At 35.3% G+C, this 26,566-nt stretch overlaps 1 protein-coding gene across 1 annotated transcript in view; it reads right to left on the reverse strand.

Moving 5' to 3' along the window:
* The window catches only part of SMC3 (structural maintenance of chromosomes 3), a 152,963-nt gene that overhangs the window by 76,440 nt on the left and 49,957 nt on the right, over positions 1–26,566 (reverse strand). The window contains exons 13-18 of the mRNA XM_081763303.1: positions 26,235–26,334; positions 18,867–19,030; positions 14,269–14,410; positions 6,870–7,028; positions 4,138–4,349; positions 2,594–2,756 (exon numbers count right to left, since the gene is read on the reverse strand). Of these exons, the coding sequence (XP_081619429.1) occupies positions 2,594–2,756; positions 4,138–4,349; positions 6,870–7,028; positions 14,269–14,410; positions 18,867–19,030; positions 26,235–26,334 (940 nt within the window). The remainder of the gene's footprint in view (positions 1–2,593; positions 2,757–4,137; positions 4,350–6,869; positions 7,029–14,268; positions 14,411–18,866; positions 19,031–26,234; positions 26,335–26,566) is intronic.

Consider the following 26,566-nt stretch of genomic DNA (forward strand, 5'->3'; position numbering starts at 1 on the left):
GGCCCAGTTCACATTTTCACTCATTACTTGTATAAAAAAGAAAATGTTTCTCTACATTACAGGCATTCCCAGGTACACGCAGTAAGGAATTCAGTTAATAGCCTCTAGCTCATGTAAGGCGTCTTGCATGGAGCACATGTTCTAAGAAATAGCAGGAAATTTCTCCTTCTTCGTCTTCCAGATAAATACAATTCTCTTGTATGAGCCTGTGTGTTTATCTTTTGCACCAGATGACTATCTTACAACTTAGTTATTTAACTGATACCGCCTTACATTAAATCGCCTATGTTTATATATATATATATATATATATATATATATATATATATATATATATATATATATATATATAAAATTAAAAATCTAAAACTTAATAGTGACCAGGGGTGCCCATCCCCCCCAAAGCTGATGGCGCACTCCCCCCCAAAACTAATAATCTCTTCCCTCCTCAAAACTCAAGTCCTCTAAAAACAATTGCTCAGTGTAACAGTAGTTTTATAGTACTAGTAATTGTTATTTTTGTTGTTGTTTTTATTTCCTGTAGTAGTATTATAGAGTGCTTGTAGTAGTAGTAGGGGCAGTAGCAATTATAACAATGGCATTACTTTTTTTAGTAGTCTTGGTAGCGTACAATACTAAATATGTTCTATAACAGCGTTTCCCAACCGCTGTGCCGCGGCACACTGGTGTGCCGCGAATGGGCCGCTGGTGTGCCGCGAGGAAATCGAAACAAATGTAATTCTATAGGAACCAAATTCTAAGATATAGGGGAAATGTATATTTGTATTTCACATTACTATGAACCTCTACTAAACTATAAATCTACAATTTTAAGTTTCATACTGCTTTACTTTTCTGTACATTTTTAATGCTGAAAAACGTATTTATCATTGTCATGACCATTATTGCTTCTTTATTGTTGCAGACTATTTCGTAACTTGAAATTTTAACATATCATTCAATAAATTCAACAAAGCAAACATGCATACAAATTACCTACATTTGTGTTTTAAAAGTATAGGAGATTTGTTTATTTGTTCCTTATTTACTGATCTTCCCTTTTAGTGAAAGGTTAGATACAGTTTTCAAAAGAGAAAGTGGATTTTTAAAAACCCGAGTTTTATATTTCACTGCAGTTGTTTTCTATTTTAAAATTAGAATGAAAAATAAGCATAATGATTTACCACGGGGCAAAATCAGTGATCGAGCTCTCTTCTCTGTAAGGAGGAGATCAGTAATCACACAAAAATACCACGGTATTTTATATTTACAAATAATAATAGTAATAATTATATATATATATATATATATATATATATATATGGGTGTGCCGCGAGAATTCAAGTTACACCTGTAGTGTGCCGCAACTTGAAAAAGGTTGGGAAACGCTGTTCTATAAGGATATTGAAGGGTATAAAAACTTCTACACACTATGTATGGCACAGGTATTCTTTTTTTACAATTAGTAGTATTATTTTTTCTTTACAAAATATTGATATAATTCCCTTGTACATGAAAAGTAAGACGCAAGTTACAAGTTATTGAGTTTGATACCAAAAGAAAATGTTATCCTCGAAATTAGCCTACAAAAAGAAGTGATATCCAACAAAAAACATTCCTGTAAAAGAGTCAAGTACGAGTGGCCTTAAAAAGAATTGAAATCACAAAAATAGGCGCCAAGTTCTGGTGGACAACAGTTACAAACACTCACTGGCTCACTTCAAATTTAGATTTGAAACTTGGCTGTTGTCTGTATGGTTACCACTAGCTCACAATTATGTCAAACTACTTTATAATTTTCAACAGACAACATAGGCAAGTTTCAAATCTAAATTTGAAAGTGATTCCTTGAGTGTTTGTAACTGTTGTTCACCAGAACTTGGCGCCATGCTTTCATATAGCAACTTGCGCGGTACTTCATTCATAGAGTTTCTAAGCAGGGGTAGGGGGATTCATTCTCGAGATTAAAAAAAAAAAAATCGCATCGTGTTCCAATGTTATTCTGACGACAGCAAAATTACTTATTCGACATTAAAGTAAAATTCTTCCCCAATTTTTTTATTCCCCCCAATTTTTTCCTCGATGGCACAACTTGTGCCATTAATCCCTCCTGTGGGCGGCCCTTCTCTCTTAAAAGAACCAACCTTTCCTTTCATATGGCTACTTGCGCGGTACTTAATTCATCGATTATCGAAGCAGGGGGTACGGGTTCTCCCCCCGGAAAATTTTTGAAAATTAGCTTGTCAAAATCGTGTTTTAATGCTATTCCGACAGTAAAATTGCTAGTTCGAAAGTAGAGTAAAATCCCCCCCAAAATTTTTCTCAATGGCGCAGCTTGCGCCATACATCCCCCCTGTGGGCGGCCCTGATAGTGACATAGGTATGTAGAGTGACATTTATTAATGGTCCACGTTGTTCAATAGTTATCAGGCACAACAGACATGTATTTGATCATATGAATTGACCTTTAAAAAACTGTCATTACTATAAGCCAAATCTCGTTATTATTGTATCTATTATTTATCATCTTATTTTATTGTATCATTAAATTTCCTTCGGAAAAAAAAAAAAGATTTTAATTTAGTGCAATTACCTGATGAAGTTCTGACTCTAAACCTTCCTTTGTAGTCATCATAGCTTCGAGACTTGATTTCAATTGTGCCAGCGACCTTTCCTTTGGTGTTTTTGATCTTTCAATGACACTTAACTCTTCTTTCATCAGTCTTATATCTGCTTTCACTTTGTCAAAAATATCTCTGGAAGAAATTAAATAGTAAATCAACCATTTTATACATTAACATATCTCAAGTGCAAAATTAAGCTAACAGATTCAAACTTAGTTTTTTTGTAATTGACTGTGAGGTTTCACCTTGTTTCATATTGTGTGTTCCGCACACCACATTAAGAAGCGAGTATACATAAATTTTGTTGAGAAACAAATTTTACAAGTATGAATAAAGAGCTTCATTAAATACAATTAATACTATATTGGTCAATTCATTTACTTATTTTTGAGCTTTACGTCCAAAGGCTCTACCATTTAGGCTGAAAGACACGACGAGAAATGAATGGTGATAATGAAATATTGCATAATCCCTATATCCTGAATAGGATTTGAACTTGTGACAGAGACGTCTTGCGATCGCTTGCCTAATGCCTAATAAGATGAACTTCAACAGAAGTGTGAAAATTTACAGCATTAACTTCGGCCATTTTCCGTTGCTTTAGCAAATGTTCAAACCAACATGTGTACGTCACATAGATGAATCTTAGTTAAATAAAATAAGTATTACTCTTTTCCTGTATTCCTAACTAAATAATATCCAATATTTATACAACATCTAATATCCAAAATAACAAATACAGAACTCGGTAATAAGTGCTAAATGCACTTATCACACTTACATAAAAACTGTAGGGAAACGTTTAGGTGTGAAGCCCCCAATATAGTAGTTTTCTCAAAAATATTTTACTTCGCATTTATACACTAATTTATATAAGGTGAAAAATTCCCACTGATGAAGAACAAAGCATGTGAAAATCTTACTACATAACATAATTTACGCCGTTATGATCCTTGAATATTGATATTCATTAAATCCATCCAAAATATGGAAAATTACTTCAGCCTACTATGAATACTAAACGTTAATACAATTTTTATCTTAAGCGGTTTTTAACTTTGAAATGGAATATACCTTTTCGAAAAAGGAAAAGAAAACAATTCGTTTGATATTTATTTTGTAATATTATGCACAGGTAGTTACAATGTTATGAAGTCGTACTTAATGAAAGAAAAAAAGAGAAAGAAGAAATTTTAGGAAAATTCAAAACTTGAAATTAAATATCCATATGACCTCCGCACGTTCTGTGTCTATACCATGACATACATTTTGACCATTTCTGTTCGATTATGTAAGATGAGGTATGTAAGTACCTGGATCATATGCATTTGCTGTTGCGGAACTGACCGAATTTCTAAAGATCAATACAGAACCGTTAATAAGATAGTTGATATATGTCATATTCCAAGTTAAAATAAATCTGTTTTTTAGGAACAGGAAACACTCGACCAAGCTTAACAGATATAAAATACCGCCTGGGATAAAAGTTGGCAATTATAAATTATAATCTTACTTTGCTTTGCTATTTTTCGTCTCTGTCTTCTGCATCTCTGACACTATTTTGTTGATTTCTCCTTCCGTTTTATTAAGTGTTTCCCTGAGATCTCGCAGTTCGCCATCAGATTCTCTGATCTGCATCATCAATTCACTGCGTGTTTTCTGGATCTCCAGTCTCGAACGAGAAGTATTAAAATAACCACCAGTCAGTGAACCTTTCGATGACACCTATAAAAAATTAAAAACAAGATTATATAGTTGAAAACGTAATTAGTTCTGAAAATAAACAGCCCGATTTAATATTGGATCAGAAACCCGACTAGAGAGCTACACTTTTTAAATTTTTAATGTCTCTCTCATTTAGGTATATATATATATATTGTTTGCTATTTATTGATTCTTTCATTTCCTTTAACTATTTCATCTCCTTTAACTAAGTTTTCACTTTGGTCAAAAACGATGTACCGAGATATTCACAATTTAGATAGAATATTTAAAATTATACAAACAGGAAGATCAAACGGAATTTAAATAACTATGTTGAAGAACTTGACTTTGGAGATGAAATTTGTACGTTAAGCCCTCGCCTAAACTGAAGATGTAAAACCTAAATTTGGAATTATCACAGTAAAGCTCACTAAAACAAAAGCAATGAAAATGAAATGCACAAATGTAGTGGAAATTAGGCGTTGATGGTGTGTAGCATGAAGACGTGTGTGTGTGTGTGAATGTGTATGACTGAGAAGTATAGGAAAAAAAAAAGCAGAAAAATATGTCAAAAGAGGAAATTCAACAGGTAAATGTGTCTTGTATGGAGGATTACCAATTTTTTAAACAAAACGAAGCTTCTTACTCTTAAATGAAATCTGAGTTTATTATTACTCTATAGATGCGATAGAAAGAGGGTAATACTATACCAACAGAGCGTTACAAACATGTGTAAATACATGGGCAAAATAATTTCAAATGAAGAATTAGGGAGTACAAAATACATTCTGATAAATCACCAAAGATTACGAAAGTAGTAGAGCTGCGTAGAGTATACTTAATAAATAACAGGAATTACGGGAAAGAATAATACTGAAATGAAATCCGAAAGGAGTGAAACGAAGAGGACAACTTAGAAAAACGTGCCTGCAGAGGATAAGATATAAAAGATGGTGTTTCCTTAATTTAGCATCCAATATTTAAATCAGCTGTTGTAGGTACTCAATAACATCAACACTTGGTTATCCTCCACGCACAACAGTAGTTACCGTACAGTAAATATGCCCATAACAAATTTTACACTGTCATTTATAACATAATGTATCTACTTATTATCTCATTAAAAAACCGGCACATAAAATGGTCATATAAATTTATTCCAAGAGTGTACAAATTAGTTTTACAACAGGAAAAATAGGGTGGTCCAAAAGCGTGGAAATACTCTAGTAAGTGGTAAACGCTGCAAAATAATAATGTATAGTGATGGGAGGGAAGAACGTTTGGGGAAACATCGCCATGACGCCCATCATCCTGAATTTTACGCTACTGTCTAAATGGAAACTACAGCATATGATGTGAATTTAATAGCAAATTTTCCTAGAAATTGAATGGCACTATTATTTTTGTTCTAACGCTAACCATAACAAGTTATGACTTGTTTTTCTGTTTAAATCGTTGCAGATCACTTACTAGCAGAATATTGTCTTAACGCATACATAGCGCATTGAGATATGACTGATCTCTGGAAAACAAAGCACTAGGGAAACTTCAGATGATGTAGCTAGAGCAATTATCTCGGTCGAGTTAGTGCCCATTTTCTACTATTGAAACAGTTAGTAGAAATTATACATTGCGCAGTTAGATGGCAGCAAACATCCCCCACCAATTGACATCTACCAAAAGTGCGTGATCCTTTTTTAAGTGTATGGCTATCAAGGATGCGTTTGCGATACGTTACCCCCCGCAGCGAACGTGACCTAGGTGGCTACTCGGTAATTTTACTTTTGCCAGAGTTAAAAATCATACTGTGAGCCAGTTAGGGTTTCCAGGCCTTACTTCCACACCCTTGTTCTCATTCATGCGAATCACGAGAAATAACCCTATTGTTACATAGATTTTTCTGTGATTAGCTAATTTTTCGAAATTTCCTTGTATTTTTGTGAATTTTCTTTTGGTATACACGCACATACTTTACACTAGCAGAGTTCCAATACTTTGCACAAAGCATCTTTCAAGCAGCTGTTTCTTGCTAAAATGCCCTTGCCTGGCAACACGTCTTTCCTTTTTAACTTCCTTCAGACATCTTTTAATGTTTCCGAAACAGCAGGCGGTCTATTGTTCCGAAACGCACCAAATACGATCGAGCCACGTATTCTGAGCCTTTTATTGCTTTTGTGTTTGCAGCGCATTGTAATTAGCCACCCACATTTAAATACGTGATCAGTGTATTCCAAGCGTACCCATTAGCCATAAAAACGCGTTGCGAACGCATCGAGTAGCCGTGCACTTACTGTTTAACAAAGTGTATTTATCTGCTTATTTACGAAATTCCAGATACAACTGGTATGAGCCATCGTATACTGAAACATAAACAATAAGCGGGAAAGAATTTTTGAAAGAATGTTGAAGATATCTATTTGAAAAGATATCATCCCGATGTTTGCTTGCTATGACTGAAGAGAAACATCAAAACAAAACTTGGCAAAATGACAGATAATCAATTAAAATACCCATATGAACCTGAAATATTTCCTCTCTTACCTGATCACCATCCAAAGTAACACAATCAAGACCTGTAGTTCTGGCGAGCTGTGTGGCTACCTCTAAATTTCTGCATATCAGAGTTTTGCCAAATATATATCTCAGTGCCTTGTCGTATTTCTCTTCGTAATTCAGCTTGTTTACCATTGGAATTGCATCCTGCATATATTAAAATATTACATATATTCAAACCTTACGTAACAGAAAATTTACTATCTTACTTGATTTTTTTTACATATACACATACAATATAAGGTGCTTCCATGTTACATTCCAAGTTCTATTATCATATCATTTCTCGATGAAATGATTCACTTCATCTTACATATTGACAAAAGTTGAAAGATTATGCTGAACTATAACAAAATTTATTTCCCTACAGAATTTAAATGACAAAACTGAGTTAATCATTCACCTTTTATAGTAAACAGTAAACTGTAATTTCCAATTTAATCATGATGGTATATCTCTGAAATATGGGAAATGCTGAAGTAACGTTGGTCATCTCGGAACTAAAATGACTAAATATTGATTTAAGAGATTTTTCAAATTTCCTCCATAACTATTAAAGCGAAAATTGCTATATCATCACAGACAAAGAACTTTCTGCCAAGTCGAACTGATTTAAAATTATATATGTAAAACTATTCAATATTGATGCTTATTAAGGTATTGCTTTATATTACACATACGATTTTATTTCACTGACTTTTTACATGCTGTTTTTAGTGATGGAGTTAACATTTCTCAGAGATCTCCCTCTAACAGGAATAAGAAGTATACGTTTAAAAAACATGACAGGAAGTTGGATAAGGTATATGGTAAAGCCGAGCAAAGAGGACGATTAACGAAAATAAGTAGATATTCGTCACGAAAAAAAAAAATCTTAGTTTTCACATCTAATTTCCTATCACTTTATTTACCTTATATTTCACGTTTTTTTTTTAAACATCATCTTCAACTCTTATCTGCGGAAAATTTACCCGATGGCTTATGAGATTTTAACATGTTGTCTTCCTGCGCACTGTCAACATGACAAAGAACTAATTATTTCCTGGCATTTAAAAAATGTCTAACGTTTATTCCAGCATCATTAAAGTCTCCCACAAATATAATTTGCAATGTTTTCAAAGTGACTTACAAAACATTTATTTACGTCTTAAAAGTTATGTTTATTTTCCAACATTACCTTACTTGACATTAATTAAATAGGCGCACGAAAATAACAATGATCTTTAGGTCATTATGAAATAATGGTTACAAACAAACAAACAAACAAAAAAACAAAAATAAAATATTGCCATTACGTTTTACTGATGATATCTTCCTGTAATCTAATATTTTACTATATTTCCCTTGGCTTTTACGACTTGCTTCATTCCGTTGTGCACTGATGATACCAAAATTTAAAGATATTTCTCACCCGATCGTGTACGTGTACACCGTTTTAGCTTCTCGATGTTAGTCAGCTGTTCTTACTGAACATGATTTTTTTATATGAGACACCATGCATTTTCTATTTAACTATGGAGAGATGGGTTCCCTAGTCAGTCAAGCACTGATATATTCTCGTCATTAAACCACTTTGAAAATCTCTCTCTCTCCACCATGTAACTTGTCTTACGTTGTGGTGCATCATCATACAAAGTGACAATTAATGAACTACTGTAAATGAAATAAAACCGATATAATTTCTGAACGGTTCGCGTGATGACGTCCAAACTGCGTAACTAAGCACAGGGAATGATGGAAATTCGTATGCGCATGCACACGCAACGTGCTGATGTCGGCCATTTGCAAAAGAAAATGTCATGGTACAGTTTATTTGGGGAACTGAGAATCCGCATTTCGCAATGGACAGGTCTCTCCATCCAGAATGGGTGACGGTGTGATGTGCAATGTCCAGCCATTGAATAATCGGTGCGATATTTCTTGACGGCACAGTGACTACTGCACGACACATGACTGTTTTGGAAAATGAATTCATACCCATTACCCAAAATTACCCTGATTTCGACAAGATGTGGTTCATGCAAGACGGAGCTCAACCCCATCGGACCATGAGAGTATTTGACGTCCTGGCGGAGTATTTTGGGGACCGCATTCAGGCTCTGGGGTACCCAGAGGTCACTGAAAAGGCAGTCGCTTGGCCGCCATATTTTCCGGATTTGAACCCATGTGACTCATTTTTGTGGGGCTATGTTAAGGACGAAGTGTACGGCAATAACCTCAAAACCATCGCGAGCTAAAAACTGCCATTCAGTAGGTCATCGACAGCATCGATGTTCCGACACTTCAGCGGGTGTGCACAATTTTGCTTTCGTCTGTGCATCATCGTCAGAGATGGCAGACACATCGAACCTCTCATAACCTAAATCCGAATGTCTGTAGTGCCGTTTACATGTGCAATACAGTTTGTGTACTACATAGTTTGTCACTAATTCCCATTTTATTTCATATAGTTCGTTAATTGTCACCCTGCACATGAAGTATAGGCTAGTGCTCTAAAACATCTAAATACTTTAATCTTCTTTATTATTGCATTATGCGGAAATACATACAATCCTGCTCTTCCCTTTCTTCTACTGAAAGTACTCTGGATATCTGACTGTCTTCACCGTATATTGAGGGTCATAGGTGATACATTGTTTGGTTGCTTTACCCACTTTGACGTTCTTCGTATCTAGTTGCAGGTACTTTCACCTGACATCACTTTTCTCCAGTGTTTTTATGTTCAGTTGTTATTATTTCTCACAAAATTTCCTTTTTTTTCATAGCGGTATTTTAAAACTATTTATTTTACAGCACGTTGATAAGGCAGTCCTTGATCCTTCTGAAGCCTATATTGGATCATCCGGATTGAGACATTTTCGAACTCAAAAGTTTTACATTTTAATATTAACAGCTGTTCTTGATGGATTATACATTATTTCCAATTTTAAAATTGCCAATCCTATTTGTAGTCATTTTGGGCTACCTGAACCATTTTTTTTCCCGTTATGTAGGATTCGTAGACTTTGGAGGGGGGTTAATAATATTTTGACTTGAATAATACAGGATACTTTTCCATCGTAGTTATATATGGTAGTTTTTCGATTTTCTTTACGAACACGCACGCTTTTCGGCATTCTAAAGCCATATGAAATAAAACTAATTTCGATTCACAGTCAAAGAAGTTATTATCGTACCCACTAGTGCAGGGCTCATAGTGGTCTGGTCTCTTGTAAATAGTTGAAAAGTGGCCAAAAGCACACGAAAAAGTGACCAAAATCTCATCATGTCCCTGTTTTCCTTTTTGTCAATTTCTCCATTACCTCTCTCTCTGTTTGTTGTTTTGTTTCATCTTTTCTTCTTTTTGAATTTCCTCCTTTCTTTGTAGTTACGGTAAGCAGACTTAGCAGATGTAAGAAGCTTCTGAGTAATTGGAACCAGTTCTGGGCTATTTCCTAATTTCATCATCCCAGACAGCATTGCGAGTTCTCAAAGCCATGAAATATTTAAATTCATCACCTACTCTTAAAAAGAATATATAAGAAGCATAACACAAGACGACTATGATGAACCACACAAATATACACACACAACGTTGAGCAGAGCGTTAACTATTACGAGAGAAAACTAAAAGACTATTATGATAGAAGAAAGAATAGACACAGAAGGGTTCTCAACCCCACCTTGAGAGCTTAAGCATCCACCAACCATCCATTGTGCTTTCGAAAGAATAAACGCTGAAGTGAGAATAAAGCTGACTGTTTCACATGTGGCAGCAAGTACTGAAGCTTTCAGACTAGTAATGAGTAACAAGTTTCTGCCTTTTACCATTTATTTTTATAATAATTCTCTTAAAAAATTGCCAATGCAAAACATAAATCACATGAAAAAGTCACTTTACCTCCCAAAAAAGTAACTTTTAGTGACTAACTTGAAAAAAGTAACTTTTAGTTTAAAAAAAAAAAAAAGTGACTCGCTATGAGTCCTGCTAGTGGCACTATCTCGCAACATAACAGTACTATTAATCAGTCTATTTTTATGACGAGAGCTACCGATTTCTTGGCAATTATATGTTTCAAATATGTAAGGGTTATACACAAATCTACAAATTATGGGACAATTCTGCGTCCCAAAGAATTTTGTTGGGACGCCGGGACACAACTTCGTATTAAGGAACGATCTCGTAAAACATGAGACATATACGAGCCTCACATCTGTGCCATGGATGTCTTCTTTAGAGGATAAACAGTCTGCCCTTAAACTTTCAGTTCTGAAACTCTTATGATCTAACGAAGTTAAGCACCAGTATTTCCTTCAATTGAAAGCTTCCTGTGATTCATTAGTTGCCACTTGAGCAGATATCAAGCATCAAATTATCACTAAATAGCACTTCCGTCGCCAGCAACGAAACATAAAAATGGTAACCGTGCTTCGACAAATACTGCTAAGAGAGAACTGGCTACTTTTGGCCGCAAAATTCAAGGATAGACATGAGAGTCACGTAAAAGATGCCCCACTCTCCTAGTTTGGTAACTAGATTAAAAAAATTAATAAATGAAAATATATTAAATCTCCACAAAAATTTCAACACTTTTTCTTTCACTATACACTTGGTCCAAATGTCAAAGCATTTATGTCATAGCGGGAACAAGATTTCTCCTCCATCGATGCTTTAGACTGTTCAGGGAAAGTTAAGTTCACCAAACTAATCTTTTAGCTTAAGCACGAGGTGGAAATCACAAATAGTTAAATATGATTGAATAAGGCGAAAGTGGCATCAAATCATACCTCCAACTCAGTTCTGACCATTGCAAGAACACCCATATAAGGGGCCAATATTGTTTGTGATGCACGATGACTCTTTTTCTCGCAAACCCGCTTTTCTCCGTTATTTCTTCCTGTAGTTGGTCCAAACTTTTGCATATTGTCTACGGTGACGGTTTAACTAGGTGGAAGATAATCAGTAAGAAGGATACCTTTCTTAGCCGAGAAGCTGAAGTTATAATCCTTCCGACAGACTTCATATATTATATGACAATTTTTTGGGAGTGGAGAATCAGAATGTTTCAGTTGTTTCACCTGCAGTTTCGTTTTTGGAGTGTACCCGTGTTTCATTCGTAATTGATGGTTATGGATCAACACACAGAATTACCTTCATTATTATTATTATTATTATTATTTTTTTTATTTTTATTTATTTATTTTATAATGGAGTACATTCTGTTTTGTTTAAGTGTAATCAGTAGCAACACCCATCTTGCAAACAGTTCCTTCATGCACAATTTTCGGCCAAAATGCAAAGTACTTCCTCATCTGAAATTCCTTGATCCTTGGAATAGAAAATCATTCACCTTTGGTTGATGATCCTGGAATGCCATATCTTAATAGTTTTCAAGCACATATAGTATACTAAAGATTTTAATCGTCCACTTCGTCTGTCATGTTACAGGCTTTCATGACCGTGATTGCCTCTGATGTCAAGTTGGCAACCACTGGAAATGATAGAGCCGAGTCCACAGAATATTTTTCATATCATTATCCATTTCTGTTGCCTTTCTCTCTCTCTTCTTCACCAAATATTCAATTATACAATTACCGCTGTGTTCAAAATTTGTCATTTTTTAACAAATTTGTAAATGCATGACTAACCTCAGCTGTTGTTCATTTACCAATCCAGACATAATGCAAATTGTCATAACGGAAAACATCACATAACAACGTACTCGGTTTCAAACTAATGCAGATATTTAGAGGTCATTCCGAAAATTTACTGCCTCGCCCTCTTTGTATATTATAACATTCATTAAGCATGTGACAGAAGGTGACATATATCCATTTGTAGAATACTCGCCTAAATAAATGACACAGCTTTCAAGCAGAAAAAAAAATGTATGAAACTTTAAACATCTTCAAATGAACTTGAATATTAAGTATTTAGTCTAGGAATTAATTCGTGCGGGTGGACAAGAGATGGCGCAACGAACGGAGCGTCCCACAGTTCCGTGTATCCACACATGTGTTGCAAACCCCTGTCATCGCGTATCGTTCGTAGTATAGGGCAGTGGATTAAAGTGTCAACAACACCAGTTTGTAGTTAAGTGAACATGGCGCAATTTGTGCCTGATAAAGTGTTTTTGCGGGGTGTCCTGCTGTATTACTTTAACATACAGAAAAGTGCGACTGGAAGTCATCGTATTTTGGTGGAAGTGTATGGTGACCATGCTCTAGCTGAGCGAACGTGTCAGAAGTGGTTTGCACGGTTTAGAAGTGGTGATTTCGGCTTGGCAGACCAAGAGCGAGATGGACAGCCAAAAAAATTTCAAGACGAAGAATTGACAGCATTGCTCGAGCAGGATTCGTGTCAAACGCACGAACAACTTGCAGCAGCATTAGGCGTTGATCAAACAACAGTCTCCAAACGCTTGAAAGCCATGGGAATGATTCAAAAGATGTCACATTGGGTTCCACATGAATTGAAAGACAGAGACGTTGAAAGACGAAAAACCATTTGCGAATTGCTGCTTCAACGACAGAGCAGAAAGGGGTTTCTGCATCGAGTTATTACGGGTGATGAGAAGTGGATCCATTACGAGAACCCTAAACGAAAAAAGGCCTGGGTGAAACCAGGTGAACCAGGTCCATCACAACCAAAACGAGATATTCACTGTGCAAAGGTTATGCTGTGCATATGGTGGGATATGAAAGGTGTGGTGTACTATGAGCTGCTGCAACCGGGTGAAACTATGAATGGAGAACGTTATCGACGACAATTAATGCGTTTGAAGCAAGCTCTAGCCAGAACACGACCAGAATGGGAGAACAGACATGATAAACTTATTGTTCAACATGATAACGCTCGCCCACATGTCGCAAAACCGGTCAAAACCTATTTAGAAAATGTCGGATGGGAAGTTTTACCCCACCCGCCGTATTCACCAGACGTTGCTCCTTCGGACTACTACTTGTTCGATTGCATGAACAACGATTTGATTGGACAGCGGTTTACTTCTTCAGAAGATATCGAAACATGGGTCTCTGACTGGATCGCTTCCAAGGATGAGGACTTCTTTCGCCACGGAATCCGTACATTGCCTGACAGATGGGCGAAAGTGGTGGCTAGCGATGGACAATATTTTTCTTAAGGTATTTATGTATTTTGTGTTTGTACTACAGCTTCAATGTGTGCGTACCAACCGCACGAATTAATTCCTAGACCAAATATTTTCTGAAAATCTTACTTGGTTTGAACACAAATGCAATGAAAAATATTGTGATTTGATTTATTGATATTCAAATATTCTATAATTTAACGTTAACCTCGTTAACCTATATGGAGGTATTTTCAGTCTCCGAGGGTTTCTAGAAATATTTACACAATTAGTTCTGAGAATAATCTAAAAGTACTTACGTTTGTCTGAGGATAGTTCTGTTCTTTGACATGAAGTCGGTTCAAAGGCATAAATGTTACTTCCCCTGGCAGTTTTTGCTTGTTCATTTCTTTCAAAATTTGAGTACCAACTCTATCAGATTCCACAATGTGATGAAATAATCTACAACAAATTCAAAATAATTTGTATATATAGTGTTAAAAAATACATGCTACACCATTTAGATGACGATCTACAAGTAGAAACAAGGACAAAATGTCATGTGAAAAATTATCGAAAGTGGCACGGTTTGCGAGTGAAAAGCGTCCGAAAATTTCCGTACACCTTGTTTAAAGCACAATAACGCAGGAAGCAATAAAGATAGCAATCACGGATTAAAACACCACAAGGGAAGTCTTACCTGATGAATACAAGAATGGTGCAGCACTTGAGGTACAGTTTAAAGTGCGAAAAAGAGACTCTCACTATTATGAATTTTTTTGAGGAAACATGCAATGTTTTGTATATGGAATTGCCTGTAAAAGCCTGTCAAATTTTGACAGGCATTATACAGGCGCCTGTTTCGGCGAAAACACATGTAAAGAAAATATTAGACACATTGTCTTCAGGTGATATGCATGTCGAAAAAGTATTAAACTTCTGTTGGAAATTTTGCACAGAAACACGCGTTGTACAGAGCCTGTACATTAAAATGAGAACATGCAATGTACACGTAGTCACTCACATGCAAGTAAATGGAGGGAATATGTGCATGTAAAGTACCTTGAATGGATTGTTGTGCCTGTTTATCAACACGTAATATAAATATGTGACATTCGCATTACATGTAAATACCATCTATTAGCGTATAGCATGGAAAACGCATGATGTAGAATATGTTATTTTACATTTATCATTTTCGTGTACATGCAAAGTGTGGAACTCCCCTACGTGCAGTGTACAGGCAATGTACAGGTGAACGAGAACATGCAATAATCATGATTGCCAATAAATAGATTAAACAGATACGTGTGGTAAACAAGGTGGATTGGAGCTGAACATTCACGTTATAGCATAGAAAACATACAATATTCAGGCACAAGTCTCCAATTCGACATTCGCTATGCAAGGTCCTGACATCATGTATAATACATGGGACTACAACTGAATACATTGCCTGTATTATTTCCGTGTACATGCGCGAAGTGTGAACCCACCTATATGCAATGTACAGGCAATGTGCAGGTAAACGGAAAATGCAATGATCATGATTGCCAATAAATGGGTTAAACAGGTGCATGCAATGAACAAGGTTGATTGGAGTGAATCATTAATGTTAGAGATGTAGGAAACATGAAATATTCAGGCACCAAGTCTCCAGTTTGTCATGCACAAATGCAAGGTCCTGACACATGTATAGTACTTAATGCGATATAATTAACACGTATATTCCGCTAATACGTCCACTAATTCGTTAACACCTGTATTTCACATGTACTTAACATGTCATTACGTATTAGTACATATACGTAATTACATTTTTATCAAATGAAAAGCAGCTGTCGTCAGATCTTCATGAGGTAACGTATATGTCAACTACATGGAATATGGCGGTTACGTACATGTCTTTCCACTCTCTAGATGTTGTTTACACTCATTTTTCACGTTCCAAGGTTGCAACCCAATCAACATGAAAACTACCTGTTTCCGTGAAATGAACATGCGAAGATCGTGAAAAAAATCGATACCTGTCTCAGGCGTTTAAAAGTGTTCCATTTTCAGGAGCATGTACAGGCGCATGTAAAAATATGCCTGTTTATGCATGTTTCACAGGCGCCTGTAAACCACCTGCATTTTCTGTCTGGGCAAAGAAAGTGGGAAATTTCCTATGGAAAATACAGGAAATTGAAGATTATGTTTCACATAATGTTGAGACCGAAATGGGCCAGTAAAAAACATGTCACACTTCTGCTGGGACACTGTCATACACTCGAAAAATAAGAAAATACACTGCAAAATCTGCTATTGTACATGGGTTCATTGTCGTACGAAAAGTAAAAGTAACAAATATTTTCACATCCCACTACTACTGGGACATCGTCACACGCATTGTCGCAATGCTGAAAGAAGTAAAATACAGAACCATTTGTCACATGTCTAACTACCACTGGTACACCACCCCAAATAAAAGAAGAAAGAAAAAGTGGGCAATAAAAAAACAAAAGTTAATGCACCGATTGCTGCCATATTACTTTGGAGTACGTACGAAAAGCAAACATGAAACAATGATAACATGTCGTCAGACTATACATGAGATCTCCCCAAATAAAGTAAGTAATTCTCAAAGGAATAAAGACTGAGAATGTCGAGAAAATGCGCACTATGGCAGGTAATATCCCAGAAGAAATTCCCTTTAAAAACGTACAACCTCAGCATATGGAGATCGACGTCATGTGGTACAGAGATCTCCAGTATATGCACTAGCATCTTACCTAGAGGACAGTATACGGTACAGATAACGGATCATAAACACTTGTATACTCAAGATATGTTGAAAATGTCCACCATTGACTTCAATACAAAGAGAACATCGGCGAACTACAGACTGTCTGGTATGCGCAAATCCCAATAGTATGTCCCTAATTGTCCCAGTAGTGGCAGTTATACGAGCCTTTTCATTTCTTCCCAGAGAAATCAAGTAGTGGGGGTCGGAGGAGCAATGTAGCCACGGACAAGGTCCACCCCTACCAATCCAATGATCGCCGAAAATATCGCTGGGTACAAACCTGGCTCCCCGGTCGAAATTCGCGGAAATGCCGTTGTGTTGAAATCAGATACGCTGTCGAATTGGCAGAGACACATATACTCTCTATCACCATCGTTACGACGTATAGCTGAGATCTCTTGTAAACATAGTGAGCAGACAGCTTCACCTTCCTATCCGATTGCAAGTAGTGTTGCCACATTACATGCTAAAAATACAACTATATTTGCGTGATAGACCTATTCCAATATCTACGTTTATTATCACGATCACAACAACATAAATTATTATACATCCGAAACAAATCTCCCCTACAACGTGAAATCGCTAATACTAAGCTTTAGAATTTCATTAACTAAAAAACTTTGGTGGCACGTACATGATTAAAGGTTTATTTAACGGGGTGCAAAGACTACTGTAGCATGTGGGACTGTTTTCTGGTTCCCAGGTGCCTTTCCTTGAATGAGGAAAAATGAACAACACGACCACACCATGTATGATTCTCAACTGTGAGGGAGAGTCCTACTTTCAGGGAAATCCATGGAATATATATTTACTTTATTTATTTATTTATTTATTTATTTAAATAATTTGTATGCTTCAGGATTAGCAAAGTTTCAGGATTCGATGGACAGTCAATCAAAAAATCAACGGAACCAATTTGTTCCTTACCAATGACAACGATCAAACAAAGGCCTACAACTGGAAGTGCCCTTTGGGAACAATAATCTGAACGAAATGCTTGTCACTGTAAAGTGTATATTGAATAGTAATCGGCAAGTATAAATTTCCGTTAACCTAGGGTTATTAATATCAAAATTATCGAATGCCAGAGATTCTTTCAAGCTTGACTTTTTAGTACAAAAAAAGAACTTTTTTAAACTTTTGATTTTTTTAACCTTATAATTGTGTTAAGGATGTTGAAGCTGCCTAGTTTTAAACGGGAAAATCCCTTTTTTCAATCGCTGTCTAGGCTTTCCTCGACAGACGAGGCAGCGCCAAATGCCAGGTTAGATTTAATACAAGCTCCTATATCAGATCGCCTCGGGTATGTTACCTATGTCATATATTTTTTTCTGTTCAGTTGTCTCGTTTTGCAAATAAAAATAATGAGTGAGTCGTGACTATGGGGTTAGCGTGCAATAGCAAATCTTGCAGTGTTATTGTCCTACTCTTCGAGTGTGTGACGATATTTCAGCAGTAGTGGGACATCTGAACATTCGTCGATAGCTTTTTACTGGTTACATTCCGATTTCAACATTATGTGGAAGTTTTCAATTTCCTAGGGATTTTCCACTTTCTTTGAGAGTCCCCGCGCACTTTAAACTGGCCTTCCTTTGTCTTCTTTTATCCGAGATTGCTATCTTTATTCTTTCTTGTATTATTGTACTTTAAACATGGTGTATGGTGATTTTCGCACACGTTTTACTCGCCAACAGTACAGCTCTCGACATTTTGCCCTTGTTTTTACTTGTAAAATTATCTCCCAAGCGTTGTATTCGCAACGCCCTGTCCTGTGAGTAAATATGCTTACTTTTAACTTATTACATCACGTATTTATTTATTTATTTTAAATTTAGGTTTGTTCCTACGATATTGTTTAACAGAATTTAGGGAAAATGATAGAAAGAAAATATCTATAAAGTTTATTTGCTCGAGGATTGACATGTATTTTATTGAGATTGAATTCAAAATTAACCCGTGATTTTTTTTTTTTTTTTTATTTAAATTTTAAACGGACGTATTTTTGACGAATTGATGGTATCTCATGCATTAGTTGTTTTGTGTCCACTAACATGTAGCTGAAGTTATATCGTAACTATCTCCATGCGACAAAGAAAATATTCACTTAATATTCATATGTTCTTCACTCACCTATTGCCTGCCGTGACTTCGACTGCAGTATATATACTCTTTTCACAGTCAAAATTTTCAATCACTGGTCCATAATATGCTTCCGCTACCTGTGCAAAGGAGCCACCTCGCTCTCGGAAAGTATCCAGAACTTTTCTCACACTATCTCGGCCATTCAGAATTGGCTGTTAAAAAAAATATACAGCATTAAAATCAGGGTGAAAAAAAAAAATCATGATTAAAAAAAATCATTTTTGTTGATTTTTTTATTTAAATCGATTTTTTTTATTTAAATCAAATCTTTCTCCTCGTATAATACCAGTCGCGAACTGAAGCGAAAACATTAGAAATTAGTATTAAATGTTAATTATGTCATTTAAGTGAAAGTATTGGGGTTGAATTTTGAAATAATCCCCAATCGTCAACCTATTTAAATCCCAAGCAATGTTTAAGTATTACGGAAAAAGTACAGCAAAGTTCATCAACATGACACAATTTATTCACAAAAGTTACTGCTATTTGGCAGGGGCATTTTTTTTTTTTTTTTTAATTAGAACTAGTTTACGGCACGAAATACATATAAAATACATACATTTCGCCAGAAGTTATAAAATCTACTTTAAATGAAAATGAAATGAAATGAAATCTTTCAGTTTTACGTCCCACGGCTATGCCGATTAGGCTAAAGAAGACGATGATGATGAGAAATAAATGAAATGGTGGAATGAAGAAAGTGGGAAGAAACGGGAGAACCCCGAGAAAACCCACGAGCACGGTGTTTGTTTACCCTACTTTAAATGAATCTCAAAGTAAAATTCGTGTAGGAAAATGTTTGTCCACGAACTTTCACGTCGAGAATGGCCTTAAACAAGGAGTTGAGTTGTCGCCATTATTATTCAATTTTGTCCTGGAATAAGCTATAAGGAAAATCAAAGATGGCAACCAGGGCCTAGAGTTGAATGGTATTCACCAGGTTATGGCATATGCTGATGATGTAAATTTAATAGGGGATGATAGGAGAACAATAGAAAGAAATGCAGAAATCGTATTAAACTCTTGCAGGGACAGGGATTTAGAAGTAAATGCAGAGAAAACTAGATGTATAAAAGTTCGTTGGGATCCTAATACCGCAAATTATGGATGCGTTAAAATATTAGATAATACTTTTGGTAAAGTGGATACTTTCAAATATCTAGTGACAATATTAACAGACCAAAACCATATTCACGAAGAAATTAATTGCCAACTAAAAGCAGGGAATTCATGTTGCTATTCAGTTCAAAATCTCTTGTAGTCGGGAATTCTGTTGAGGAATTTGAAGCTTAAAATATACAAAACGAGAATCATACCTGTTGTTCAATGGTTCGAAACATGGTCGCTTACTTTGAGGGAAGAATGTAGACAAAGTATTTGAGAACGAAGTCCAGAGACGAAATTCGGACCCAAGAGGAACGGGAATGGGGAATGGCGGAACTTCATAACGAGGAACTACGTAATTTATACGGTTTACCAAACATTGTTAGGGTCATCAAGTCTAGGAGGCTTAGGTGGGCAGGCCATGTAGCCAGGATGGAAGAAAGTAGGAACGCTTTCAAAGTCTTGATTGGAAGACCAATCGGAAAACGACCATTAGGAAGACCAAGGCGCAGATGGGAGAACAATATTAAGATGGATCTCGCAGAAATAGGAGTACGAAGTAGAAACTGGATCCAGTTGGCTAAGGATAGAAGTCAGTGGAGAGCTTTTGTAAACGCGACATTGAACCTCCGGGTTCCATAGTCAGTTAGTCGTTTTAGTTATAAAATCTTTAAAAAATAATAAGTTTCAGAGAGGGCAACGGACCTCTCTAAATACGCCCTCATTATCTGAGAACCAACAAACTGACGCGTACACACACACAGAGAGACAGACAGACACACACACACACAAAAAAAAATCTTAAATGTCCATGGTGATTTCCCCGTTGAAATAGTTAACGATTAAAAAACCCTATGTTACGAAAAGAAGAAAGCAGATTCCCCGTTACCCGTTCAAAACGGATATTCCCTAATCATACTCTGCATGACACTCGTTTTTATACTGTGCTGTACATATATTTGATCTCATTGTATTATGATTATTATCTTCCATAATCGAAATAGCAGAACAGAAACGACATTTTACTTATTTTCACCTTAAATTAATTTATTTCGGAATTTGATATAAATCAACGATTTTTATTTAAAAAATCAAGTTATTTAAATTTCGATTTAAATCGTGATTTAAATCAATCCACCCTGATTAAAATAATATCACAGATGTCGTTAATACTACATCCTAGGTACGCTGATAATTTAGAATTCAGTCACGATAATGCCAGTGTCGTGATTCAACCTATATACCATAATGAAACTGCCCAATAATTCTCAACAACGAAACAATCAAAAATTAGAATATTGTCACTTATTAAATTATAAGTTATCATTAGTGATATATTTTAGAACTCATAATGGGTAAAAGAATTAACCAGTTAATTACATAAATAATAAATGTACATTATTATTATTATTATTATTATTATTATGTTGTTGTTGTTGTTGTTAATGGATAGTACATTATCTTTTACAAATGCGTAATCTAATGATCTCTTTCGTCTTTCATTTGTTTTATAACTATTTTGTCTTACTATTAAAGGAAATTTCTCTTTACGTTTTGTATGTGAAATAATAATAATAAAAAAATTTATGTATCAATAACTTGTAATCAATTTTTCTTCAAATTGTCTACATGTGAATTTAACTATTTTTGTTGTTTTGAGAATAGTTCCAAAAGTTTAGTAATACGAACAAATTATGAATATCTTGAGAATAATAATAATAATAATAATAATAATAATAATAATAAATTAATAAATAAATAAATGTTCGAAGTAATTGCCTTCAGTAGAGGTTTTGCTCGAATCCACGTACTCACAGCACGCACTCGATACAGTGGCCTTTGGGAAGTCCAGATCTGCATTATTTAAGAGATGGAGTGGCCCGTACAATCTAGCTGCGATCAAATGCAATAAAATCTCATGTCTTACCCATCCTGTGGTCCACTGTTGCACATACAGCCCGTATGAGGTCTGACGTTCTCGCTGTTACATGCCATGCCTTCATTATCACATTTACCGGACCACCACAGCGCCAATTCCCCAGAACGCAGCTATCTCTTCTTCTATTGCTTGTGAGTGTACATTTGCATAACATCAAAATGAGTAGAGTTGTAAATAAATTTTTCGTGAATCTAAAGAACACTTTTCTTTAAGTAAGTTACGTTGAACTGAACTCAAATTTGTCTAACATTTCCAAAGTTTTTGGAACAGTAAAACCAACTGGAAATATATCTTTTGTTTGTGGCTATATGATTTTTTTTCTTCAGGCGACTGTCATCTAAAATGCCAATTTAACTTCTTTTTCCGTTATTATTTTAGTACAAAATGAGTCTTCATGAGAAAGCCATCTTTCTTCACTTTACGGGTAAAGGACTATATCGTAATAAACCGGCGACTATCAAATGGCTTAAACTACACTTTCATCTGGTAGACTTGACGTCTATCACATGGATCCACTCTGCAGAAAGGAGCCGAACTATATAAGCACACATAACACAAACTTTGTGTGTACCTGTAGTGATGATTACGCGCAACAATTTTTAACTTCTCATCTATACTCCTGGCAGATTACTTGAATGCCTTTCCTCGGGATGTTTTGTCAACTAAATCGTAAATGATGCTGGCTATTCATATTATAGGGTATAGCGCTTCATTAGCAAAAACTAAATTGTTAAGAATCAATGTAAGACAGTACTTCAACTAGTACATTCTATAGAAGTGTTATTTACCCATTTATTACAATGATATGACTTAAAGTGCACTTATTAGGTCTATAAATTAATGGTTTCTATTTCAAATTAAATATTAGCCTATTTACATACCATCACCAAGAATACACTCTATACATCAAGAAAATTCGTTAAACCATGGGTCTTCTTTTCCACACCAAAGCAGTAGAAAATCTTGTACATTTAAATGCGATATAATCTTAGAGCGTCAATGTTGCCATAACAAATGTGTATCTAGTTTAGTTTAGACAATGCAAAATCACGCTCAGGAATTCTATCATTGTACTTACAGATTTCTGTAATTCCTGAATTTTCATTAAGCTCCAAAGCTTTTGACTCCCCTGGAGTCTTGGTCACGGAGGTTAAAAAACTGGAAGAGAACAGAAACATCAAGGAATAAAAACGGAATAGACTTTTTTTTTCTTGATGTTTCTATTCTTTTTCTTCGTTTTTTACCCGCGGTGACCAAGACTCCAGGGTGAGAGTCGAAAGCTTGAAAATTTAATGAAAATTCAGGAATTACAGAAATTTGTAGGTAGAATGATATGATAGTTTAGTTTAAATTTTTGTGTACACCGTTTGTACAAAATGTATAAAAGATTATTATTCTCTTCTTGTAATGAATTCCTATAATTATCCCTTAATGCTAAAACCAATAAAATATTATCTATGTACACAATTATGTCGTAACTTGTTCCTCTCTCTTGTACAGAACTACAAGATGTATTTTCTTATGTAAATAAGTATTTAGTGAATTATTACTCTCTGTTAATTAACGGCAAGTGAACTTTGTGATGAACAAATACCGTGTGGGGGGTTTTCTCAGGGTTCTCCCGTTTCCTCCCACTTTCTTTATTTCACCATTTTCCTTCATTTCTCATCATTACTTTCTCCTTTAGCCTAGCCGGCATAACCGTGAGACGTAAAACTTAAAGATTTCATTTCATTCCTTTGTTAAGGCTGTGACCAACACTCGGAATGCGTTGCGATTTCCATATATAATAACATGGCATATTTCTTCCCAAAATGTTATGAGAACTTTTCATTTTATACATTTCAAAATTCGTCCAAATGTTTGTTAGTATTAATATTGCATGTTCAGTTTTACTTTTTCTTGCTAGGGTAATATCAGAGCGCACTAATTAAAAATTAATTTTCCTCCATTTAAAAGCTGTTTAATATATGGCCCTACATGTTGCAACAACGGAGAATTGCAGATAGGAGGCTAACCACGTAGGTTTCTTTCATCCCCCCTTCCCCGCTAGGTCACGTGCGCGAACTTTTGGTTGTCCCCGGAGATAAAGAATCCGATGGAATGCAGCTTGACAGCAGATAAGAGGCTATCGTAAAGATTTCATTTATTCTACGTAAACATCTCTGCGAATAGTTACCTGTAGAGGCATATTGGAGCTAACGACATACGAAAGTTTCAGAAAATCTGTCTATGCTGCTTTCAAGTGAGGGAAGTGTTCATCTTATAAAAATAGTTTCGAATTGTATAGTGTAGAGTAAATTCGCTTATTTGTCACATCAACTGACGCACGTTTACATAGAGATCAAAGAGGACTTACCTTGTTGTGATGTATAGCGAACTGCAAAATAGTTAATACATGTGTAAGAAAAAAACGACCGAAAACAGCTTATCGATATATCGTATCGTTTATGCTCTATGAAAATCAATATTGAAACCGGAAATGAGAATGAGAATGTTGCTGAGAGTGAAAAAATGAAAGAACGTGCAGCGAGTGAGACAAAAGGGTCCAAATACAATTAACTGACTTCTAGAAAAAACAAAGATTAGCAACTCTTTCTATAGAAAGAAAAAAAAAGAAAAGGAAAACAATAACAACAATAAAAAACGATTTCAATAAAACTTACTATGTGGTATGTTTGAAGCTTCTCGTCAACCCTTTTTTACGTTGCCTGAGATTCAACACCGCATATCTCCAATTTTGGCGAATTTGAGTTTTTGATACCATTAGAACCAGTATATGATGGCGCAAAATCTGGTTAAGTAGTACACCTATATTACGACAAATGGATCTGTTATTCCCTTAAAAGTAATACGGCGTATAATGAAGCTAAAGCTACTTTTCAAACATTTTTTTGTCTCTCCTGTAAAATGTTACTTACGCGGTGTTGAATCTCAGGTACGATATATATATATATATATATATATATATATATATATATATATATATATATATATATATATATATATATATAAAATTCTGTAAATCAGGTTTTCAGTTAAAATCAAGTGAAAAAATATTTTAATTGTTTATCCTTGGAATACCAATATCGGGTTCATATGATCTAGACCCTCAGAAATATTGTAATATTTATTTATTTATTTTGTATATTATTGTTACGCACATGCATGAAACGCCATGATTTGTTCTTTCATTTTCCCAGATATTTCTTTTAAAGATTTATTTTTTTAAAGTTACATTCCTTATTTTAGAAAGCAAAATATTGATGGTAATGCTTTTAGTTTTGCGTTTCCTCTGACGTGTCTCCTTTTCTCACCGCGCAAAAATCAAGATTTAGGATCAAAACTGGTTGAAATAGGAAACTAGGGAAAATGCACCCTGCTTGACAGGAAGGCTTGTTATAAAATACAAGTAAAATGATGTATAGATAGATAAGATTGTCTCATTTCTGACAATAGCCAGTCTTGCCTAACGCAATCCTTTCTTCTTTCGAACCATACGATCAGGTTGTGAACTAACATAACTTCGAAGATATGCATTCTCCGCATTTTTAGATGAACAATCTTATCTCATTTCGTAATTTGTTTCCCTTCCCTAACAACTTTTTGAAGATCAGGGAGGAACAATGGTGTGAATGGATCAGGAGAGTTTTTATCTGCACCTCCACGAGCAGGAAAAGAAACTCTGCTTATGTTCTTTCCAGCGTTGTCATATTTCCTTGTAAACAGTAATATTAATGAACTATAGGAGCTAGATTAAAAATAAAGAAGTTAACATGTAGTATTGGGGTAGGTTAACATATGGAGAAATTTTGAACTGCATAAGACAAATAGTTTTCATAATACTTTGGAAAGAAGTTAACCATGTTATTATATAGGAATTGATTATCTCAGCTGAAAACGTTAGACACGACCTTAAATAAGGTCAGTATTATGTTAAATTTTGAAATGTATGACATAAGCACAACTCAACAGTCTTTATTCTGATCAAGGAAAGACCAGGGGGGTAAAAATGCGGAGGAATGCGGGGGAACGCCGTCCCCCCACCTCCAAAAATATGTACTGCGTCCTTCCAGTTCCCCAAAAAATTACAATGGGTAAAAATAGGCAGGGGGACGGCGGGATGTCATGACGCTACCTACCGTCCCCCTACTTTTTCAGATCCACTTTTGCTCCTGGGTAAGACATATAGTTAGTGCTTTTGAATTGCTATTGACTCATGCTTGTGTTAAGGATTGTTTGCTGAAGATTTATTATTTTGTGCACGAAGTCGATTTAACGTCTTACAGTACGTACTTTTTTAAATCACATACCTTTCCAGCCATAGAACGGAGAGATTGATCTGCCTTGGCGAGATCTTCCTTTAAGGATGACAAATTTTGCTGCAAGCTATTTTCTTTTCTCCACAATTCGCTATTGGAAAAGAAAGAAAGAAAAAACAAAGTTTAGTAACGAATTGACTGAGGGAAACTTCTATTTTTTTAACAGTGTTCAGGGGAATATTACTTTTTATTTTTTCAATTTCATGACTTTTGTTCTCTTTGTCATAATGTAAAAAAATTCGGAATTAAATCTACAGGCATCCATAGCGAAAAAAGAAGCAGTCACTACAGCTGGAAAACTCGTAACAAATAAAATATTTTGA

The sequence above is a fragment of the Thermobia domestica genome, chromosome 1 (assembly GCF_964235325.1).
Source record: "Thermobia domestica chromosome 1, izTheDome1.hap1.1, whole genome shotgun sequence".
Classification (NCBI taxonomy): Eukaryota; Metazoa; Arthropoda; class Insecta; order Zygentoma; family Lepismatidae; genus Thermobia; species Thermobia domestica.